The sequence below is a fragment of the Pantherophis guttatus genome, chromosome 2 (genome assembly GCF_059756535.1).
Source record: "Pantherophis guttatus breed Tessera chromosome 2, ASM5975653v1, whole genome shotgun sequence".
NCBI lineage: Eukaryota > Metazoa > Chordata > Lepidosauria > Squamata > Colubridae > Pantherophis > Pantherophis guttatus.
Window position 1 is genome coordinate 247,976,974 of NC_142064.1, and position 21,011 is coordinate 247,997,984.

The 21,011-nt window shown below is 43.7% G+C and overlaps 2 protein-coding genes across 6 annotated transcripts in view; both read left to right on the forward strand.

The window, feature by feature from the left end:
• The window catches only part of LOC117660034 (uncharacterized), a 34,074-nt gene extending 15,992 nt beyond the window's left edge, over positions 1–18,082 (forward strand). The window contains 2 exon segments of the mRNA XM_087883782.1: positions 13,920–15,890; positions 15,892–18,082. Coding sequence (XP_087739908.1) covers positions 13,920–15,890; positions 15,892–15,993 — 2,073 coding nt within the window. The 3' untranslated portion in view covers positions 15,994–18,082.
• On the forward strand, positions 3,571–18,082 carry LOC148115569 (zinc finger protein 213-like). 5 transcript variants are annotated; one of them, XR_015731685.1, is made up of 5 exons: positions 3,571–3,648; positions 4,595–5,194; positions 5,478–5,787; positions 7,115–7,244; positions 16,019–18,082. XR_015731685.1 is itself a non-coding variant. In XM_087883767.1 (5 exons), exons 1-5 carry the CDS (start codon positions 4,703–4,705, stop codon positions 7,484–7,486), a joined length of 816 nt encoding a protein of 271 aa, XP_087739893.1. In that variant the 5' UTR covers positions 3,638–4,702; the 3' UTR covers positions 7,487–7,604. The 5 variants fall into 5 exon arrangements, 2 of the variants coding, with proteins under 2 accessions (XP_087739893.1, XP_087739894.1); XR_015731687.1 differs by lacking the exon at positions 16,019–18,082 and adding an exon at positions 7,476–7,899; XM_087883767.1 differs by lacking the exon at positions 16,019–18,082 and adding an exon at positions 7,476–7,604 and having other exon boundaries at positions 3,638–5,194; positions 5,478–5,592; positions 5,720–5,787.
• Positions 18,083–21,011: the final 2,929 nt, after the last annotated feature.

A 21,011-nucleotide genomic window follows, 5' to 3' on the forward strand; every position in this document is an offset into this window, starting at 1 on the left:
AAAATAAATAAGCTTGAGTTTTAAAAAAACTATTTCAGAAAATTACTTGTGATCCTCCTGACCACAAATGAAACGGGGAGCCACCTCTGTGATGTGAAGAATTCCAAAAAAGACTCAAAGTTGCATCCACAGTGTAGAACCGACCTGAGGCAGGTACTATGTATGGAGAAGCATGGAGCCTTCTTTAGTGAAAGGCCTCATAACCTGAGGGAATTGTCACATGCACATTAATGTACAATGCGTGAGAAGAGCTGAAGGGATGAAGGATTCCTCTCTCTCTAAAGGATCTAGAACAATGAGAAGCCCCCACCCCCAAATGTATGTTTAAAATCTTTTTTTCAAGCAATACACCAAATTTCACTCTTCTAAAGTGTGATGAAGACTAAAAAGTCGTCTAAATTTGATTTAAATAAAATTAAATATCAGTGGAATAGTTACATTCTAGTCATGTATTAAGCTCTTTTTCTCTTTAGTTGCATTAAAAACATTTAAATGTATTTAAATGTATTTGGGTGGGGGCATAGTCAGGGTTTCAGAGGCTCCTGTTGGTTTGAATTGGCTTATTCAGGACTTTGCTAATTTTTCAGTCCTCCTTGAAATTCTAAGAGATCCTTCAGAGTGGCTGTTTTAGAGGAAAGTGAGTTTTGATCCTCCACAGGAATTTTCTTAATATTCAAAAGATCACAAATGATTCCTACACAGTAAGTGGAAGAAAAATGTGGGATAGACGGCATCACTACCAGATGGATTTGTAACTGGCTGACAAACTGTACTCAATGAGTAGTCCTTAATGACACTACATCTACATGGAGGGAAGTAAGCAGTGGGGTACCACAAGGTTCTGTCTTGGATCCAGTAGTCTTCAATATCTTCATAAATGACTTAGATGAGGGAATAGAAGGGGAACTCATCAAATTTCCTGATGACACTAAATCGGTAGAAACCCCAGACGACAAGCTCAGGATCCAAAAAGATCTTTACAGACTTGAACAATAGGCCCTATCCAACAAAATAAAAATTAATGTGGAGAAAAGCAAGGTTTTCTATCTGGGCAGGAAAAACCAAAGGTACAAGTACAGATTAAGTGAAACCTGGCTCCAAAACAGTAACTCTGAGAGGGACCCTGGAGTCCTAGTGGACGATCACTTAAACATGAGTCAGCAAGTGTGTGGCAGGGGCCAAAAAAACTAATCCAACGCTTGGTTGTATAAACAGGCATAGAATCAAAACGATGTGAAGTATTAGTACCGCTTTATAAAGACTTAGTAAGACCACACTTGGAATACTGCATCCAGTTTTGGTCTCCACATTACAAAAAAAGATGTTGAGACTTTGGAAAAAGTGCAAAGAAGAGCAACTAAGATGATTAAATGCCTAGCAGGATTTGGGTTTGCTAGTCTAGGGAACTGAAGGACTAGGGGACAGGAAAGCAGTATTCCAGTATTTGAGTGACTGCCACAAAGAGGCGGGGGTCATTTTATTTTCAAAAGCACCAGAGAACAGAACAAGAAACAATGGAGAGAAGCAACCTGGAATTAAGGAGAAACTTCTTAATAGTGAGGACAGTAAACCAGTTGAACAAGGGCCTGGACTAGAATACCTCTAAGGCAGTGGTGAAACGTAAAATTTATTACTACCGGTTCTGTGGGCGTGCCTTGGTGGTGGGGTAATGTGACTGGGTGGGCGTGGCCAACTTTTTTTTTTTTTTACTTTTAAAACCATTTTTTCTACAACCTCTTCAGCCGAAGAGGTTGTAAAAAAAAATGCTTTTAAAAGCCTCTGATGATCCCAGCTGAGCTGCACAATCATCAGAAGCTTTTTTTTTTACTTTTAAAAGCATTTTTTCAGCCGAAGAGGTTATAGAAAAAATGCTTTTAAAAATAATTTTAAAAAAGCCTCTGATGATTGCACGGCTCAGCTGGGCATGGGTGGGGCAGGGATTTTTGCTACCGGTTCTCCAAACCACCTGCCGCCATTGCTACCGGATCAGGCGATCCGGTCCAAACCAGGAGAATTTCACCCCTGCTCTAAGGTCCCATCCAGCTCTCTTCTGATTGCATCTAGAAACTTCAGTGTGCTAGAGACATCACTGACTTTCTTAAGTAGACTGTTTTTGGAATATTTTGTTTTATTTTCTTTCACTGGTGGTTCTTATTTTACAATGCCTTGAGATAAAATAAAGACATTTGTTATGGGCAATGGAGCAGTCATTGTTTATGTACAGCTTTCCTCAAAAACTAATCCTTTTCTTCCACCTCAATTATCCTTTTAATCCTTGTAATTTAAAAGATTTTTCTGCTTGCACAGCCAGTGAAGAAGAAAAAATTCCATTATTAATGAATCTCAATCTCACAAGAATACATCTACATCTACATGGAGGGAAGCATATATGTTATATCTACATGTACATTACATCTAAATCTATAATGTAGACATACATCTATATCTACCACTATAGGGAGGGAAACAAGCAATGAGGTTCTGCCTGAGACACAGTACTCTTCAAAATCTTCATTAACAATTTAGATGGGGGGAATAGAAGGAAACTCATCAAATTTGGGGACAACAGCAAGCTAGAGGGAATAGCCAACGCTTTAGAAGATAGGCTCATGGTCCAGAAGAATCTTGACAGATTTGAACACTGGGCTGTATCCAATAAATGCAGTTCAGGGTTTAAATTTAGGGAAGAAAATAATAAATGTATGGAAGTGGTGGTATCTGGCTCAACAGCAATAACTCTACAAAGTGTGCAAAGAAAAATGTCAAAGATGATTAAAGGGCAGGAGACTAAAACAAGAACAGATGCAGGAACTGGGTTCTAATGTAATGAGAAGAACTAGGGATGATGTAACAGGAGCCTTCCAATACATGAGGGGCTGTCACAGAGAAGATGTCAACCTATTTTCCAAAGCACCAATGGTAAGATAAATAATAGATGAAAACTTATCAAAGAGATATCCAGCCTAGAACCAAGGAGAAATTTCCTTACACAGCAATTAACTAGTGGAACAGCTGGTCTCCAGAAGTTTTGGGTGCTTTTATCACTGCAGGTTTTCAAGAAGACATTGGACAGGCATTTCTCTGAGATGGTGCAGAGTTTCCTCCTCCAGCAGAAAATTGGGCTACAAAACACGCAAGGTCCCTTCCAACTATGTTAGCCTGTATTCTATATTTTGAAACTCTTAAGTAAGAAGAAGGCTGAATCTTATTTCTTCTGTGTCCCTTCACTCCCTGTGTAAAAGGATATAGCTTTCTACAGAACTCTCCTTAAAAGTGAAAGGGTGCACATCGGGGTAACACTGTCAGAAGCAATTGGATAAAAAAGGGTTATTGATCGGGGGAAAACGGCCTCCTCCTTTCTGGGCCCTGATGGAAAATGCACCGTTTCCACTATTTGCATAAGCACCTTCCGTGCACACAAGAATCCGACAGGTGAGTCCCTCAGAAAAGAGAAGCGGACGCCGTGCGATTCACCATTCGGCCACTGGAGGGCGAAGGCCAGAGGTGATTTACCATAGGAGAATGGGAGGGAAGTGAGCTCACTGGATCTGACGCCACACTCCGTCTCTATTTAACCCTTTGAGCTTCGCAGGAGGTGTAAATGGGTGCCGGAAAGCCTTGAAGGGAGAAGAACTAGAGGCGGGAAGAGTAAGTGGCGGGTGTGAGTGTGAGAAGTGTCTCCGCGTGCAAAGAGGGGGGAGGGGGGTGGGGGGTTGCAGAGCTGCTGGTGCTAGAGAAGGAAGGGGCAGAAGCCAAGTCCCCATGCAGGTTCAATCTTCTGAGTCCTGGGGTGGGAGATCCTGGATCCCATGTTTCCCTGCCGCCCCTCTCCACGCAGGTGGCAGGCAGAGGGAAGCGGTGCTCAGGAACAAATCCCCAGAGAGGAGGGAGGGTCCTGGGGAATCCTTCACCCCCCATAGCCTGGAGAAAGCTCCGAGGTCGGAGATGGGGAGAGCTTGGAGGGCAAAAATGGAGCAGGAAAGAAGAACATGGTTGCAAGGGAGGAACTGGAGGAGACTGTGCCCGCCTTCTCCTTCTGTGCTGGAGGAGACTAAAATAGGGTTGGATCCTCCGGAGTTCAATTTCTCTTAGGAGGGTGAGTGAACCAGGACATCCCCAACCCCGGTGTCTCATGTGAACGGTTGCTTAGCCTGTTTGTATTCTGGGTATTTTTGTCAACCTACCTGGATGCAATTGTGTGATTTGGCTCTTAAAAAGCAAAGCCTGAAGAAAGGGAACAATCAAAGCAAGTCACTTTTTTGCATTTTATTTTTTTTAAAGTGAACTTTAATGGTTTGTTCACCTGTTAGAGTTTCTCTAAACCCCCTTGTAGGTAAACACAGATTTAGATTTATTATAAAGCAAGCCCTACTTTCTGAGAAAAAAGCAACTGAAAATGATGCAAAATGCATTTATTCAGTGTTCCATGTCCATAATAGATGCAAGCCCCAAAGTTTGTACCAAACACAGATTCATATACAAGGATTAAGTGCTCAATGCCACTGTAATCCTGTACTAGCTCAGGAAATTACTTCTTTCATTTTGGAATGTGGGTTCTTCACAGTTAAATCCACCGCTTTCTCATTAATCTCAGATATACCATAGAAATTGGGGAATCCATTTGTAACACCCTCTGCTGGAGGCAAAAAATTGGACAAATGGCTGAAAGACTTGCCTGACCTGTAGCTACAGGAATGGTACTATGAATAGAAAGGTGTTTGGAGATCCACAAGATTCCCTGGACCCCTTTGGAGTTGCACTACAGGACAGAGAAAGAATGAAAAGCCAATCTTTAGCAAGTGAGGGAAATGGAAAAGGCCCTTCTGGTCTTCACCCTGGGAGCTATGGGGAGATCTGTGCAAGAACTGGACAGAAGAGCCTGGAGGAGAAAACCACCCTTTCAAAAATTCAGCCCTGGAACTTCAGGAACTTCCAATACAAGGAGGATGAAGGTCCCCGAGGACTTTGCAGCCGACTCCATTCCTTTTGTAGTCGATGGCTGAGACCAGAAAAGCACACAAAAGCGCAGATGCTGGACCTGGTTGTTTTGGAGCAGTTCCTGGCGCTTCTGCCCCTGCAGATGGAGAGCTGGGTGCGGGAGTGTGGAGCAGAGACCAGCTCCCAGGCGGTGGCCCTGGTGGAAGGCTTCCTCCTGAGCCAGACGGAGGAGAAGAAGGAGGAGGTTGAGTTGCAGGTGAGAGACTTTTATTTGGGAGCTCAGAATTGATGAAATCTAATAGACTAAATCTGTGTTTGAATTCTTAACCCTTGTTTACACAGAATTCTTTGGCATTCATTATATGCGGAGATACTCTGATAATTCTTGTAGGACGTTGTTTTGTTATTAGTGATAGTTGTTCTTTTCCAATTTCCAACCTTACTGATGGATTCTGGAACTTCAAAATGGTGTTTACAGAAGAAGAATCTTGATGTGTATTGTCCATTTATTCTTCTTGTTTCCTGCCTACTTTTTCAAGTCCTTCATGATGGAGATCAGAGATCCTGAGGGAAGGGGGCATCCATCAGATTCATCTCTCAAAATGTTTTGCACGAGGATCTCTCAGGATGATGCAAATCAAGACACTATCACAGGTAATACAGGGCTCTCCCATTCCGCAGAGAGATCTCAGCTGTCTCATCTTCTGTATATCTTCTCTTCTATAGAACACCACCTCCTACGTTATGAATTATGCAGTTTAAACTTCTGTCTCCCTCACAGGGAAGAATAGAAGGAAGTTGACCCTTCTTGATGGTAGAACTGAAACAGTGGTTGAAACTCCAGTTCAAGTAAGAGGAAATTTATTTATTAGAATTGTATTCCCCTTTTCCTTCAGAAAGTCAAGCTGATGTATGTAGAGAGTCTCCTTCCATTTTTCCTTCTTGTTTGAGTTGGCTTATTTTTGTGTTCTTGAGCAGGATTAAAAGTTGAAGTAGGTTCTTTTTATGAACTCTTTTTTTAAAACCAGTACTTCAAATAACTGCTAATTGTGTCCGATTATTATTATAATTGTAGTTATGCTAATTACATTTTTTTGTATCTCTTTGACTTGAATTTGTGCAAGGATGCTGAAAACTGTCTAAATATTCTCATTGGCAATTACCATTTTTTTTAAAAAGCTTTTTAATGAAGGTACTTTTGGCTTGCAAAGTAAATTCTAATACCTTGATTTCTGCCTGAATTTGGAGGCCAAACAGTCCAGCTTTGCACAAGCTAAAAAAATTCTTCCTCAGGAAATTTCTTCCGCTTTGTTGTCTTCCATTCAGTTGATGTTTCAGACTACAAGCAGCTTTCTTACAATGTGAGGAGGAGCAGAAGCAAATTCCCAGCTGGGCTCTGCCAGCACTTTCATGAAGGTGTTGAGGATAGACAGGATTGCTCTTTCTTGGGACACCATGAGACATTTACTAAAATGCAGCAAAGAATCCCCCTTCCAAACACAGAAATGTTTTCTTCCGCAAACATAGGAAGGATGGGGTCACTGATAGATGGAGTTTTGAAGCCCCAAAATACCAATTGATTCCAGACATCTTTGATGTTTGCTGGAGGGTGGGTGGATGGAGGGATGGATGATGATAGTTCAATCAGTCCAGAAGGAAACTGCTGTTACTTTCAGTGAATGCCAGTGAAATTCCTAGAGAATCAGTAATATTGATAAAACCTACCCAAACATTTCTTCAATCCAAACCTTTTCTGTTTCTGTTTTCTCACATAAACCCTGGAATGCTACTTAGCAGAGCCATTTACCTTAGTGAGAAGGTCTGCTGGTGGCTCAGCAGACTAAAAGCATTGTGATTAACACCAGCTGTCTGCAATTACTATAAGTTCGAATCTCACCAGGCTCAAAGCTGACTCAGCCTTCCATCCTTTCTAAGGTAGGTAAAATGAGGACCCAGTTTGTGGGGGCAATAAGCTGACTTTGTATAAATATACAAAAGTTTGAAGGCTATTGCTTAACGCATTGTAAGCCGCCCTGAGTCTCCAGAGAAGGGCGGCATATAAATCAAATAAAAAAAAAACAACAGTGCATAGCTTTGCTATGGGAATTTATAAACAATAGGACCAGTTTTTTTACAATTCCTCCTGGACCTTTTGTGTACTCTCTTTCCCTGTCAGGAGGGCCTTGTCTCCTTCGAGGAGGTGGCTGTGTATTTCTCCGAGGAGGAATCATCTGTGCTGGATCCTGACCAAAAAGCTCTGCATTGGGAAGTCATGCTGGAAAATTACAGGAATGTGGCCTCTCTTGGTAAGGGTGTTTCTTATTCTCCAGTCAGAGACTTAAGGAAGACATTTTGTAGTTGGAAATCACTGGCTGTTTCTTATTTTAACAAATCTCAGATATCTCTTGAGAGGAAGCAGGTAGAAATATGCCATTCTCCTGCTTCTAGGAAGGAAATAGATTCGTGGTGTTCTGTTTAGATGCATCCTTTGCCATTTCACATCTGATGTATTTTCTATTTCTATTTAAACATGTCAGGGACAAAATAATTCCTCGACTTGAAGTAATGCTAAACTCCATCACAGATTTCAGCTTTTTTGGCTCAAATAATTCCATTGTCAACTTGCAAAGCTTTCCTGACCTACTCCCATGTTGCCATAGGCAGGAGGATAGGAAATCCTGCCTCGCAGGTGCACTGAGGAATTCACACCTCAGTCAAAACAAAACACTTCCTAGCTGGCCAAAGTCAAGGCCACCTCCACGGAGACCCGCAACAGCCGGAGGGAGTGACTTCTACAACCCATGAAATTGTTTTGTTGGGGAATGTGACTGGTGACACACCTTGGGGTGAGGGGGCAACAGGGTCAGAGGCAAGGCACGAACTGGGTGAAGTCAGAGCTGGCTTCACTTAAGTCATGCCAACATGGCACTCCTAATAAACAGCTGGGCTTTTCTTGCAAAATGTTTGAGGCTCCTGATTTTATTAGAGCATTGGTCGGAACTCTGACATCAAGCCAGATCTCTCAAAACTAACCAAAAATGACTGGGATTCCTGAGCCGTGGACTCTTCACTTGCTCTCTGATACTTGGGGTGCATGGAGAAACTCAGGCCACCATGGCAGAGGGCGGAATCTCCGAAGAAAGCCTGCTTCTGGCAATCCAGAAGGAGGCAGATCCTACCCCCATCGAGGGAAGTCCAGAAGCCAGCAACCCAATCGGAACCCAAGTGCAGCCATCTCTGACCATGGAAACTGCCAGCCTCAGTGACCGAAGAAGAAAGGAATGAGTATTGGGGGGGGGGGGGATTCCCTAAGGCAGTCAAGGTCGAATTCCCCTACCCTAGCTCCCGTTGTTTGGGGCAAGCCATAAGCGGGCTAGGAAGATTGGAGTGGATGAAGGAGTGAGAAGAGGTCAGAACCCCAAAATCCCTACTTGGAACACTAGATGAATTTTTGGAACAATTGAGGGAAGAATTCGAATGAGGCACCCCTTGTGATGAGGGGCCGTCGTACCGCCCAAAAGAAAGGGGAAAGGAGATGGGAGGGTGCAATCAAACTCCAGGAAGTGAGAAGAAGCCCAATCCAACCTGCTAATCTCTGATTAACCAGCCCTAAATTTGAGCTGAATCGAACTTTGGAGCAATCCCAGGACGCCCACGTGCACCCACCTGCCCAAAAGTGAAGAGGCAAACGAGAACACAGCCCCCCTTCACCTGCCAGAAGGACACTGAGCCCAAGGCTGCAGCCAGTGGCTCCCCTGCGCCACAAACCGCCCTGCAGGGCGAACCCCTCCTCCACGAGCTAGAGCCAATGGAGACCGCCAAGCATACCAGGCGCAGGCAGATGGGGCCCAACAAGATGAGGGGCTGGCAGTGTTGAACAAGTTGCTTTGATTCAGGGGGAAGTTTGATGGGGACCCAGATCAACTGGCTCTATTCCTTGACTCTGCTGGAGTCCATCTAGATTGTTATGGACACCTCTGCCCATCGCATAGAGCCATGGTGAACGCCATTGCTATGGGATTAGAGGGAAAAGCAAAACAATGGCTAGCAGCCCTCCATAGGAGGAGAGCTTCCCCCCCACCAGCTTCAGGATATTGACAAATTCCTATAAGAGCTAGAAGCCAGTGTCAAAGAGGTGGAGGAGGATCAATATGCGGAGGATGAGTTTTGGAATTTAAAGCAGAGAGGGCAACCCATTAACACATCTGTGAGTTCAGAAGGGTCATGGGAAAGTTACCGCCATGGCTGGAGGAACTACTAGTCCATTTCTTCAGAGAAAGCCTAGACAAGCAAATTAGCCAAGACACTGTCTATTGGGACATTCCCAACCGACTCTGACTGGTTTCGAGTAGCCATAAAGAATGACTGCAGTTTGCGCGCCAATGAAATGTGGAGGCAACCAGGTCCCAGAGAGAGAGGAGAACCTGAGCAGAGACCACCTGGCTGACGGGATGCCACAGTAATCTAACTGGCCCCAAGACCAATCCTTCCCCAAGGCCAGTTGAAATGCTACAGATGTGGAGGGATAGGCCACTTTGCATCAGCTTGCACAACTTCAGCTCCGAAACCCAACCAGAGCCACCACCCAGGGCACAACTGGAACGAGGCCCCAGGCATGCCACTGACAAGTCCCAAAAAGCCCTTCAGGCTGCCGAGGGGGGAGGTGGAGAGGAGGGGACTCCAGCTGACGACCAATCGCTGGAACCCTATGACAGTGAAGACAAGGGGGAAAATGACCTGATGGTGAGTGAAACTATCCACCCTTTCATCTTCCCGATATATCTCACAGCCTGCAAAACAGGGATTCCAGGCACGTTCAAAGCCCTAATAGACTCAGGCTGAACTAGATGTTTGATTAACATACCCACGGTCCTGAAACTGGGGATTAGAGTGAAGAAATTGGCCCACCCAATTAAGCTTGAGCAGGTCAACGGATCCCTATTGGGGGGAGCCCACACCACCCACCTGACTGAACCAGTGAGGCTAGAACTAGCAGACCACTGGGAGTCAATTTGATTTGTAAAACTCCCAAAATGATAGAGACGATCATCTTGGGGATCCCCACAAGTGGGGCCCAACCATCTGGTGGCAAGGGGAAACGAGGCTGAGAATAGCAAGAGGACCCCAACCCCCTCCACACCAGCAAATAGAGGCATCGCCCATACAGGAAACTCCCCCTAGAGCCCCACTCTGAACAAACCCTAGAGGCCGAACGGATCCCTGGAGAATAAAAGGACCTTGCTGAAGTGTTCAGTGAAACTGAGTGTGATATCCTACCCCACCGCCACCACGCAACGGACTGTGCCATCAAAATCATCCCCGCTGCCAAGCTTCCCAAATCCAAACTGTATGCCATGGCGCCCCGGGAAATGCAAGAAATGCGCAAATACATAGACAAAAACCTAGCAAGAGGGTTCATCGAGCCAAGAAAAAAAAGATGGAGCTATGAGATTATGCCTGGATTAATGGCATGTGTGTGCACAACCTATACCCCCTCCCTCTCATGAAGGACATGCTGTCCCACTTAGCCAAAGGAAAGGTCTTTACTAAACTAGACCTCAGAGAAGCATATTACCGAGCCCAAATCAGGGAGGGAGATGAATGGAAAACAGCTTTCAACTGCCCCCTAGGAAGCTTTCCATTCAAAGTAATGCCTTTCGGACTGCAGCCCTCCCCCCCGCCCCGGCGGTGTTTATGCAGTTAATAAATGAGGTGCTGCATGAGCACCTCTACAAGGGGTCCTTGTCTACCTGGATGACATCCTCATCTTTACTGAGACTATAGAGGACCACATACCCCTAGTCCGCCAGGTGCTTGAAAAACTTTTGGTGGCAAACTTATACGTCAAACTGCCAAAATGCCAATTTCATTAGATTACCTGGGCTACTGAGTGTCAAACAAAGGGATAGAGATGGACCCAGCCAAGCTGTCCTAGAGTGGCAACCCCCTTGAACCTGCAGACAGTCACCAAGTTTCCTGGGATTCGCAAACTTTTATAGACAATTCATCCCCTCCTTTGCGAAAATTACCAAACCCATGACAGACCTCCTAAAAACAGGGAGCCCAAGGATGAAGCCCCACCTGGGGCAACCCCTCCAGTGGGACCTAACTTGGCAAGAGGCATTTGAAACACTAAAAAAGCTCTTTGCAGAAGAACCTATACTGAAACATCTCAACCCTGAACAACCCTTCGTCATCCAAGCAGATGCCAGTGACGTGGCGGTGGGAATCGTATTACTCCAAAGAAGCTGCCAGGGAAAACTACAACTTTATGCCTATACCTCTGTAAACTCACTGACATGGAAAGATGATAGGCAGTGTGGGAAAAGGAGGCTTTTGGAGTAAGATGGGCACTACTAACTTGATGCCACCTTTGGAAGGGGAGGAGAAACTGTTTGAAGTCTGGACTGACCATAAGAATTTGGAGGCCCTTAGTACCCTGCGGAAGCTATCGCACCAACAAGTATGCTGGGCTCAATACTTCAACCGATTCAACTTCATGCTAAAACACATCCCAGGGGAGAAGAATTTCCTAGCTGACGCCCTCTCCTGCATTCCTCAATACAAATGCGGACAGGAGGAGGTAGTAGAGACCATCATTCCCCTTACCCAAGCTGCAGTCCAAGTGACCATCTGCCGCCAACACCGAAACCGGCAAGGCCAATTTGCAAGCGATTTAACCGCGAAACTCAAAACCGAACTGGAAGCAGACCCCTGGTTCCGTGACAACTAACACATCTTGACAAAAAGGGAGGACCTAGTATGGAAGGGGGTGAAATTTTAAGTCCCCTAGTCCCTACACACCTCAGTCCTCTGGAGAAGCCATGGCGGACCATTTTGGATTCCTAAAAATTTTACACTTAGTGAGGAGACAATTCTGGGGCCTAGCATGAAGAAAGACGTGGACAGTTGCTGCACCATCTGTGCCACTATGAAAAAGAGATCAGGAAACCACACACACACACCTCCGGGTTGCTGCAACAGGTGGTAGAGCCAACAAGACCATGGGAGGAAATCTCAACTTTATAGCCGAGTTGCCAAACAGCGGGGGGGTGGGGGGAACACAGTGACCTGGACTGTGGTTGACTTATTCTCCAAGCAGGCACACTTCATACCCTGCAGCAGACTACCCTCAGCTCGCCATCTAGCCAGATTCTTCCTGAAGCACATCAACCACCTGCATGGAATACCGCGCAGAATCATCTCGGACAGAGGGGTCCAGTTCATGGCTAAATTCTGGAAGGAGTTTTTGCGGTCCATTGGGTCGTCCCAGGGCCTTAGCTCGACTTTCCATCCGAGTAACAATGGTGGGATGGAGAGACTTAACACTATGGTAGAACAGTACCTGAGGTGCTATGTGAACTACCAACAATCCAATTGGGTGGACCTTCGGTCATTCGCAAAGGTTGCTTACACTAATGCTGTTCATAGTAGCACAGCATTAAACCCTTTCAAGGTAGTAAGTGGTATGGACTTCATCCCAATGCCAGAATACCCAAGGGAACCCCCTTCTCAGTCAGTTTGACTGATTGGCTGTCAACGATAAAAGTGGCATGGAAAAACATCAAGAAAGTGCTAGCTAAAGCAGCACAGACCTATAAGCAACAGGCAGACAAACACTGAGCCCCACAACGGCCATTCCATTTGGGGGAAAAGATCTACTTCTCCACAAAATACTTAAAGTTGAAGCTCCCTAGCAAGAAGCTAAATTTGTGTGGCCATTCCCCATAGTAAAGATTGTCAACCCAGTCATGTAGCAATTGAAACTGCCCTGACTGCTGGGAAAAATACATCTGGTATTCCACAGGAGCCTCTTGAAACCAGTGGTCAGGTTAACCCTGAGACCATGACCCCATGAGCCCCCGGATCCAGTGGTCATAGGGGGCCAAACCCATTACAAGATGCAACACATCCTCGACTCTAGATGGCACAGGGGGCAACTCCAATATTTAATCAAGGGCTACCCTCTATTGGAGGCGTCCTGGGTAAAGAGCAGAAACATCCAAGCTGATCGCCTCATAGCCAGGTTCCATGAAAAGAACCCAACCAAGTCGGGGGGGGGACACACTCTTAACTCGCGAAGCTTTCCTGATCTGCTCCCGAGTTGCGATAGGCAGCGGGATGGGAAATCGCACCTTGCAGCTACACTGAGGAATTCACACCTCAGTCAAAACAAAGCACATCCTAGCCGGGCAAAGCCAAGGCCATCTCCACGGAGACCTGTAATGGCCAGAGGGAGTGACTTCTATGACCTGCGAAATTGCTTCATTGGGGAATGTGACTGATGACACACCTTGGGGGGGAGGGGGAAACAGGGTCAGAGGCAAGGCATGAACCGAATGAAATTAGAGCTGGCTTCACTTGGATCTTTGGATGCTTCCTCTGATTTTTCTTTAACTCAGACCTGACTCTTGTTGAGATTTGAATATGTATGTATAATTATAAACAAAAAGAATGTTTGCTATTCTTAAATCGTTTATGCTTCATTAATATGAGAATTATCATTTACACCATTGTAAGCAACCAAACATGCTATATCTTAGAATTTGAAGTATTTCAGAAAGCAATAATGATGACTTCCGACTGATTGATCTTTTTCTAACACCTGGCTATCATATTTATTTCTCTTTCCCCTTGAAGGTAATAATGAGCAGGACCATAAAGAGTCAAGGGAATCATTCAAAGTGCTCAGACATAGAGACATAATGAAGAAGCCTGCAATTCAAATGGAATTCCAAAGGCACGAGAGAAAAAACCCCTCAAATAATTGGAATAAGGAAAGCTCATCTTCCACTGAGGCTCACATACAGGAGTTTCTTGAGGAAGGGGGAAAAATACAGAAAAAATATATAGGAAAAGGTGTAAAACTATCCAAAGACACATTAGAGGTAAATGAACACTATCCATCCACATCCAAAGGACAAGATTATATATGCAAAGACAATGGAAAAAATTGCAATTGGACTTTCCCATTTTCTCAGGGAAATGGGTCTCTAACATCACATAAAAGTCTTTCCATTGGGGAGGATCCGGAGAAAGGCTTGGAGAATGGAAAGAGCTTCTGTGAAAGGAAGACTTTTACTGCTCAGAAAAAGAACCACACAGGGGAGAAGCCATATAAATGCATAGAGTGTGGAAAGGGCTTCAGCAAAGAGAGTAATCTTACATCCCATAAAAGTATCCACACAGGAGAGAAGCCCTATCAATGCACGGAGTGTGGAAAGACCTTTAGACGCAGCAAAAATCTTACTATCCATAAAAGAGTCCACACAGGGGAGAAACCATACAAATGCATGGAGTGTGGAAAGAACTTCAGCCAACCCAGTGGCCTTATTTTCCATCAAAGGATCCACACAGGGGAGAAACCATACAAATGCGTAGAATGTGGAAAGTCTTTTAGTCGGAGCAATCACCTTACTAGCCATCAAAGGATCCACACACAGGAGAAGCCATTTAAATGCATGGAATGTGGAAAGAACTTTGGGCAACACCATAAACTTGCTTCCCATAAAGGGATCCACACAGGGAAGAAACCATATAAATGCATGGACTGTGGAAAACCTTTTAGTCGGACCAGTTTCCTTACTCTCCACAAAAGGATCCACACAGGGGAGAAGCCATTCAAATGCATGGAGTGTGGAAAGGGTTTCAGCAAATCCAGTAATCTTACTTCCCACAAAAGGATTCACATGGGGGAGAAGCCATATAAATGCTTGGAGTGTGGAAAGGACTTCAGAATATATAGTGATTTTACTTCCCATAAAAGGATCCACACAGGGGAGAAGCCATATAAATGCATGGAGTGTAGAAAAAGCTTCAGCAAATCCAGTAGTCTTACTTCCCACAGAACAATCCACACAGGGGAGAAGCCATATAAATGCTTGGAGTGTGGAAAGGGTTTCAGCAAATCCAATAATCTTACTTCCCACAAAAGGATCCACACAGGGGAGAAGCCATATAAATGCATGGAGTGTGGAAAAAGCTTCAGAAATCACAGTGGTTTTACTTCCCATAGAAGGAACCACACAGGGGAGAAGCCATATAAATGCATGGAGTGTGGAAAAAGCTTCAGAAATCACAGTAGTCTTACTTCCCATAAAAGGATCCACACAGGGGAGAAACCATACAAATGCATGGAGTGTGGGAAGACTTTTAGACAGAGCAATTTCCTTACTCTCCATAAAAGGATCCACACAGGGGAGAAGCCGTTTAAATGCATGGAATGTGGAAAGTCTTTTAGTCAGAGGAATCACCTTACTTCCCATCAAAGGATCCACACAGGGGAGAAGCCATTCAAATGCACGGAGTGTGGAAAAAGCTTCAGAAATCACGGTGGTCTTATTTCCCATAAAAGGATCCACACAGGGGAGAAACCATACAAATGCATGGAGTGTGGAAAGACTTTTAGTCAGAGCAGTGCCTTTATGTCCCATAAAATGATTCACACAGGGGAGAAGCCATTTAATTGCATGGAATGTGGAAAGTCTTTTAGTCAGAAGGTTCACCTTACTGATCATAAAAGGATCCACACAGGGGAGAAGCCATATAAATGCATGGAATGCGGAAAGGGCTTCAGCAAATCCAGTAGTCTTACTTCCCACAAAACGATCCACACGGGGGAGAAGCCATTTAAATGCATGGAGTGCGGAAAGGGCTTCAGCAAATCCAGTAGTCTTACTTCCCACAAAAGGATTCACACAGGGGAGAAGCCATATAAATGCTTGGAGTGTGGAAAGGACTTCAGAATACATAGTGATCTTACTTCCCATAAAAGGATCCACACAGGGGAGAAACCATACAAATGCATGGAGTGTGGAAAGACTTTTAGTCAGAGCAGTGCCTTTATGTCCCATAATAGGATCCATACAGGGGAGAAGCCATTTAAATGCATGGAGTGTGGAAAGTCTTTTAGTCAGAGGGTTCACCTTACTGGTCATAAAAAGATCCACAGAAGGGGGAAGCCAAGATAAATGCATGGATTTTGGAGAGAGCTTTACGAGGAGAAATGACTTAATTTCCCATACAGAGATACGCTTGGGTGGGAATGTATGTTAATTCTTATGAATTTTCCTATTTACAGGGACTGAGCTTGCAAAGGAATTGTTCTGTCCCTGTCTCACACACGCACAGAAACAGACAGCCGGGGGTTAAATAAACTGGCAGACAACCAATTCTTCCGATAAGACGCTTGGCAACAACCCAGTAGCTGCTTGCCAAGAACTTTACTCAATAAACAAAATACACACAGTCAAGAATTGTCCAGTTTGTAAAATAAATCCAAGGCCAATAATGTTGTTTCCAAAGATGCAATGTGACTCGATAGTAGTTAGTTTTGTCTGTCACAGAGTCTGAATGGCCACCTCACCCCCTTTTATACCCTGTGGGGTGTGGTCCAGTGACTCAGCTTAATCTCTGGCACGCTTTTTCTTCTGTTGCACGCGCTTATCTCTGCAACGCTGCTGGGGATCCAGCCAAGACTCATTTCCCTCATCACTGTCCACCTGTGGCTGCGTGGACGTGCTTGGCCCTGGCCCTATCTCTTACCCTTCGGCGGACACCGAAGGCATTGCCAGAGAGGAGGGTCCTGGAGAGGGAAGCCCTGCCAACTCCTCTCCTTCACTTTTGGAGTCCTCTCCTGCCGATGACACAGGCTCAGGTAACGGAGCCACAACAGGAATTTTTTCTTAGCTTGACCCTTCCAATTGGCTGACCGATGGATATGAATTTAGAAATGAAAATAAAAACAATGGGAATACCATTTTAATTATGACCTGGATTATTGGCGGTATCTATATTTAACTATGATTTATTTTATTATCAAAAGTGAGATTTTTACTCCCCCCCTTGTTTGTTCTTCCCACTTGATCACACTCAAAAGAATTTTATTTTCCCTTCTTTTTCTGAATCTTTCAATTATTTCTCCTCCTTTTGTCATTCATTAACAGACACTCAGAATACTTTTCTTTGTCCTCAGAAAAATTGGAAATGCAGAGAGATTCTAGACTTTTTAAAATATACATATATAATGCAAAGAGAATTCAAGTTCCATCAAAGTTTAGAGTGAGGTGGAATTTGATATTGAATTGTCCGCTTAGATAATTGTGATATTGCATTAACAGTGACAAGTAAGAGGTTTTCTGCTCTTAATTTTTCATGATTCCCCCTCCCTCTCTTTTTTGTCCCAAGTTAGAGATACTCACTAAAATAACAAACTGATGCCACTGTGCTGACATTGCAAATGATCAAACAAGAAAGGTGACAATTTCAAATCAGTGGGACCAAAATAAATAAGCTTGAGTTTTAAAAAAAAACTATTTCAGAAAACTACTTGCGATTCTCCTGATCACAAATGAGACGGAGAGCCACCTCTGTGATGTGAAGAATTCCAAAAATGACTCAAAGTTGCATCCACAGTGTAGAACTGTGATCTGAGGCAGGTACTATGTATGGAGAAGCATGGAGCCTTCTTTAGTGAAAGGCCTCATAATCTGAGGGAATTATCACATGCACAGAAGAGCTGAAGAGATGAAGGATTCCTCTCTAAAGGACCTAGAATTATGAGAAGCTCCCCAAATGCATGTTTAAAATCTTTTTTTCAAGCAATACGGCCATATTATACTCTTCTAAAGTGTGATGAAGACTAAGAAGTCGTCTAAATTTGATTTAAATTAAATTAAATAGCAATGGTATAATTACTTTCTAGTCATGTATGAAGCTCTTTTTCTTTTTAGTTGCATTAAACATAGTAACATTCAAATATGTGGAAGTATTTGAATGGGGGCATGGTCAGGATCAGAGACTTGTGTTGGTTTGAATTTGTTTATTCAGTATTTTGCTCATTTTGAGGCCTTGAATCTCTAGAGTGGCTCTTTTTGAGGGAAATGAGTTCTGATCCTCCACAGAAATTTTCTTAATATTCACAAGATCACTAATTGGCAGGGAGCTGGACTAGAAGACCTCCAAGATCCCTTCCAGCTCTGTTCTGATTCCATCTAGAAATTTCAATGTGCTGGAGACACCACTGGGTTTCTTAGGTAGGCTGGGTTTTTTCTTCTTCTGTTGGAATATTTTGTTTATTTTCTTTCACTGGTGGTTCTTATTTTATAATGCCTTGTGATAAAATAAAGACATTCGTTGAGGGCAATTGAGCAGTCATTGTTTATGTACAGGTTTCCTCAAAATAAATCCTTTCCCCCCCACTTCAATTATCCTTTTAATCCTTGTAATTAAAAAAGCTTTTTTGTGTGCACAGCTAGTGATGAAGAAAAGCTCCATTATTAATGAATCTCAATCTCACAAGATTACATCTACATCTATACCCCAAGGTATAGTACCTTAGATACGGTAGTGTTCAAAATCTTAGTTAACCGTTTAGATGAGGGGATAGAAGGGAACTCATCAAGTTTGGGAATGACACCAAGTTAGAGGGAACAGCCAACGCTTTAGAACTGGGGTCACCAACCTTTCGGATCTCAGGGACTACCAAATTCATAATTTTAAATCCCACGGATCACTAATGTGAATTTTTAAAAAAGATAAATAGCATTTAGTGCAATATAAAAAATGCAAATAATTTTTCTGTGGACCACCCAAATTTTCTCGTGGACCACCACGGACCACCGCTTGGTGACTGCTGCTTTAGAAGATAGCTCTTGGTCTAGAACGATCTTGACAGGCTTGAACACTGGGCCCCATCCAATAAAATGCAGTTCACTGGGGAGAAAAGTAACATTTTGAACTTAGGCACAAAAAAATAAATAAATGTACTGTATGGAAGAGGTAGTATCTGGCTCAACAGCAGTAACTGAGAGGGACCTTAAGTCCTAGGGTACAATCACGTATGTTCCAGCTGCCAAAAAAGCCAATGCAGTCCTAGGATGTATCAGCCGAGGGATAGTATAAGGATCGTATGATTTCTGCTTTATACTGTAAGACTACATTTGGAATACTACATCTAGTTTTAGTCACCATGATGTTAAAAAAGATACTGAGACTATAGAAACAGTGCAGAGAAGAACAACAAAGATGATTAGGGGGCAGGAGACTAAAGCATAAAGAACAACTGCAGATACTCAGTAGGTCTAACCTACCGAAGAGAAGAACTAGGGATGACGTAACAGGAGCCTTCCAATAAATGAGGGGCTGTCACAGAGAAGATATCAACCTATTTTCCAAAGCACCAATGGTAAGATAAGTAATAGTTGAAAACTTATCAAAGAGATATTCAGCCTAGAACCAAGGAGAAATTTCCTGACAGATTAACTAGTGGAACAGCTGGAATCCAGAAGTTTGAGATGCTCTTATCACTGCAGATTTTCAAGAAGACATTGGACAGGCATTTGTCTTGCGATGGTACAGGGTTTCCTGCTCGAGCAGGGAATTGGGCTACAAAACACACAAGGTCCCTTCCAACTATGTTACTCTGTATTCTATATTTTGAAACTCCTAAGTAAGAAGAAGGCTGAATCCTATTTCTTCTGCGTCCCTTCGCACCCTGTATAAAAGGATGTAGCTTTCTACTGAACCCTCCTTAAAAGTGAAAGGGTGCACATCGGTGTAACACTGTCAGAAGCAATTGGATAAAGAAGGGTTATTGATCGGGAGAAAACATCCTCCTTCCTTCTGGGCCCTGATGGAAAATGCACCGTTTCTACTATTTCCATAAGCACCTTCCCTGCACACAAGAATCCACCAGGTGGTGGTGTTAGTTGGGAAGTCGTGTCCAACCCATCGCAACCCCATGGACCATGCTCCTCCAAACTTTCCTGTCCTCTACCAACCTGTGGAGTCCATTTAAGCTCACGCCTACTGCTTCAGTGACTCCATCCAGCCACCTCGTTTTCTGTTGTCCCCTTCTTCTTTTGCCCTCAATCTTTCCCAGCATTAGGCTCTTCTCCAGTGAGTCCTTCCTTCTCATTAGGTGGCCAAAGTATTTGAGTTTCATCTTCAGAATCTGGCTTTCTAAAGAGCAGTCAGGGTTGATCTCTAGGACTGACCGGTTTGATCGCCTTGCTGTCCAAGGACTCGCAGGCGTCTTCTCCAGCACCATAGTTCAAAGGCCTCAATTGTTTGGCGCTCAGCCTTTCTTATGGTCCAACTTTCACAGCCATACATTGCAACTGGGAAAACCATAGCCTTGACTATGCACATTTTTGTTGGCAGGGTGATGTCTCTGCTTTTTACTAAGCTATCTAGATTTGCCATAGCTTTCCTCCCCAGGATCAAGCGTGTTTTAATTTCTTGGCTGCAGTCCCCATCTGCGGTGATCTTGGAGCCCAGGAAAATAAAATCTGTCATTATCTCCATTTCTTCCCCATCTATTTGCCAGGAATTGATAGGGCCAGATGCCATGATCTTAGTTTTCTTAATGTTGAATTTCAAGCCAACTTTTGCACACTCTTTCTTCACCCGCATCAAGAGGCTTTTTAGTTCCTCTTCACTTTCTGCCATTGGAGTGGTATCATCTGCATATCTGAGGTTGTTGATATTTCTCCTGGCAATCTTAATTCCAACTTTTGATTCATCTAGCCCTGCCTTTCTCATGATGTGCTCTGCATATAAATTAAATAGGCAGGCCAACAGTGTACAGCCTTGCCGGATTCCTTTCCCAATTTTGAACCAATCAGTGGTTCCATGTCCAATTCTTACTGCTGCTTCTTGACCAGCATATAGGTTTGTCAAGAAACAAATAAGATGGTCTAGTACTCCCATCTCTTTAAGAACTTGCCACAATTCGTTGTGATCCACATAATCAAAGGCTTTAGCATAGTCAATGAAGCAGAAGTAGACGTATTTCTGGAACTCCCTAGCTTTCTCCATGAACCAGTGTATATTGGCATTTTTTTTTTAAATTTGATTTATATGCCACCCTTCTCCGGAGACTTAGGGTGACTTACAATGCGTTAAGCAATAGCCTTCATACTTTTGTATATTTATACAAAGTCAGTTTATTGCCCCCACAAACTGGGTCCTCATTTAACCTACCTTAGAAAGGATGGAAGGCTGAGTCAACCTTGATCTCAACAATTTGATCTCTAATTTCTTCTGCCTCTTCGAAAGCTTGCCTGTACTTC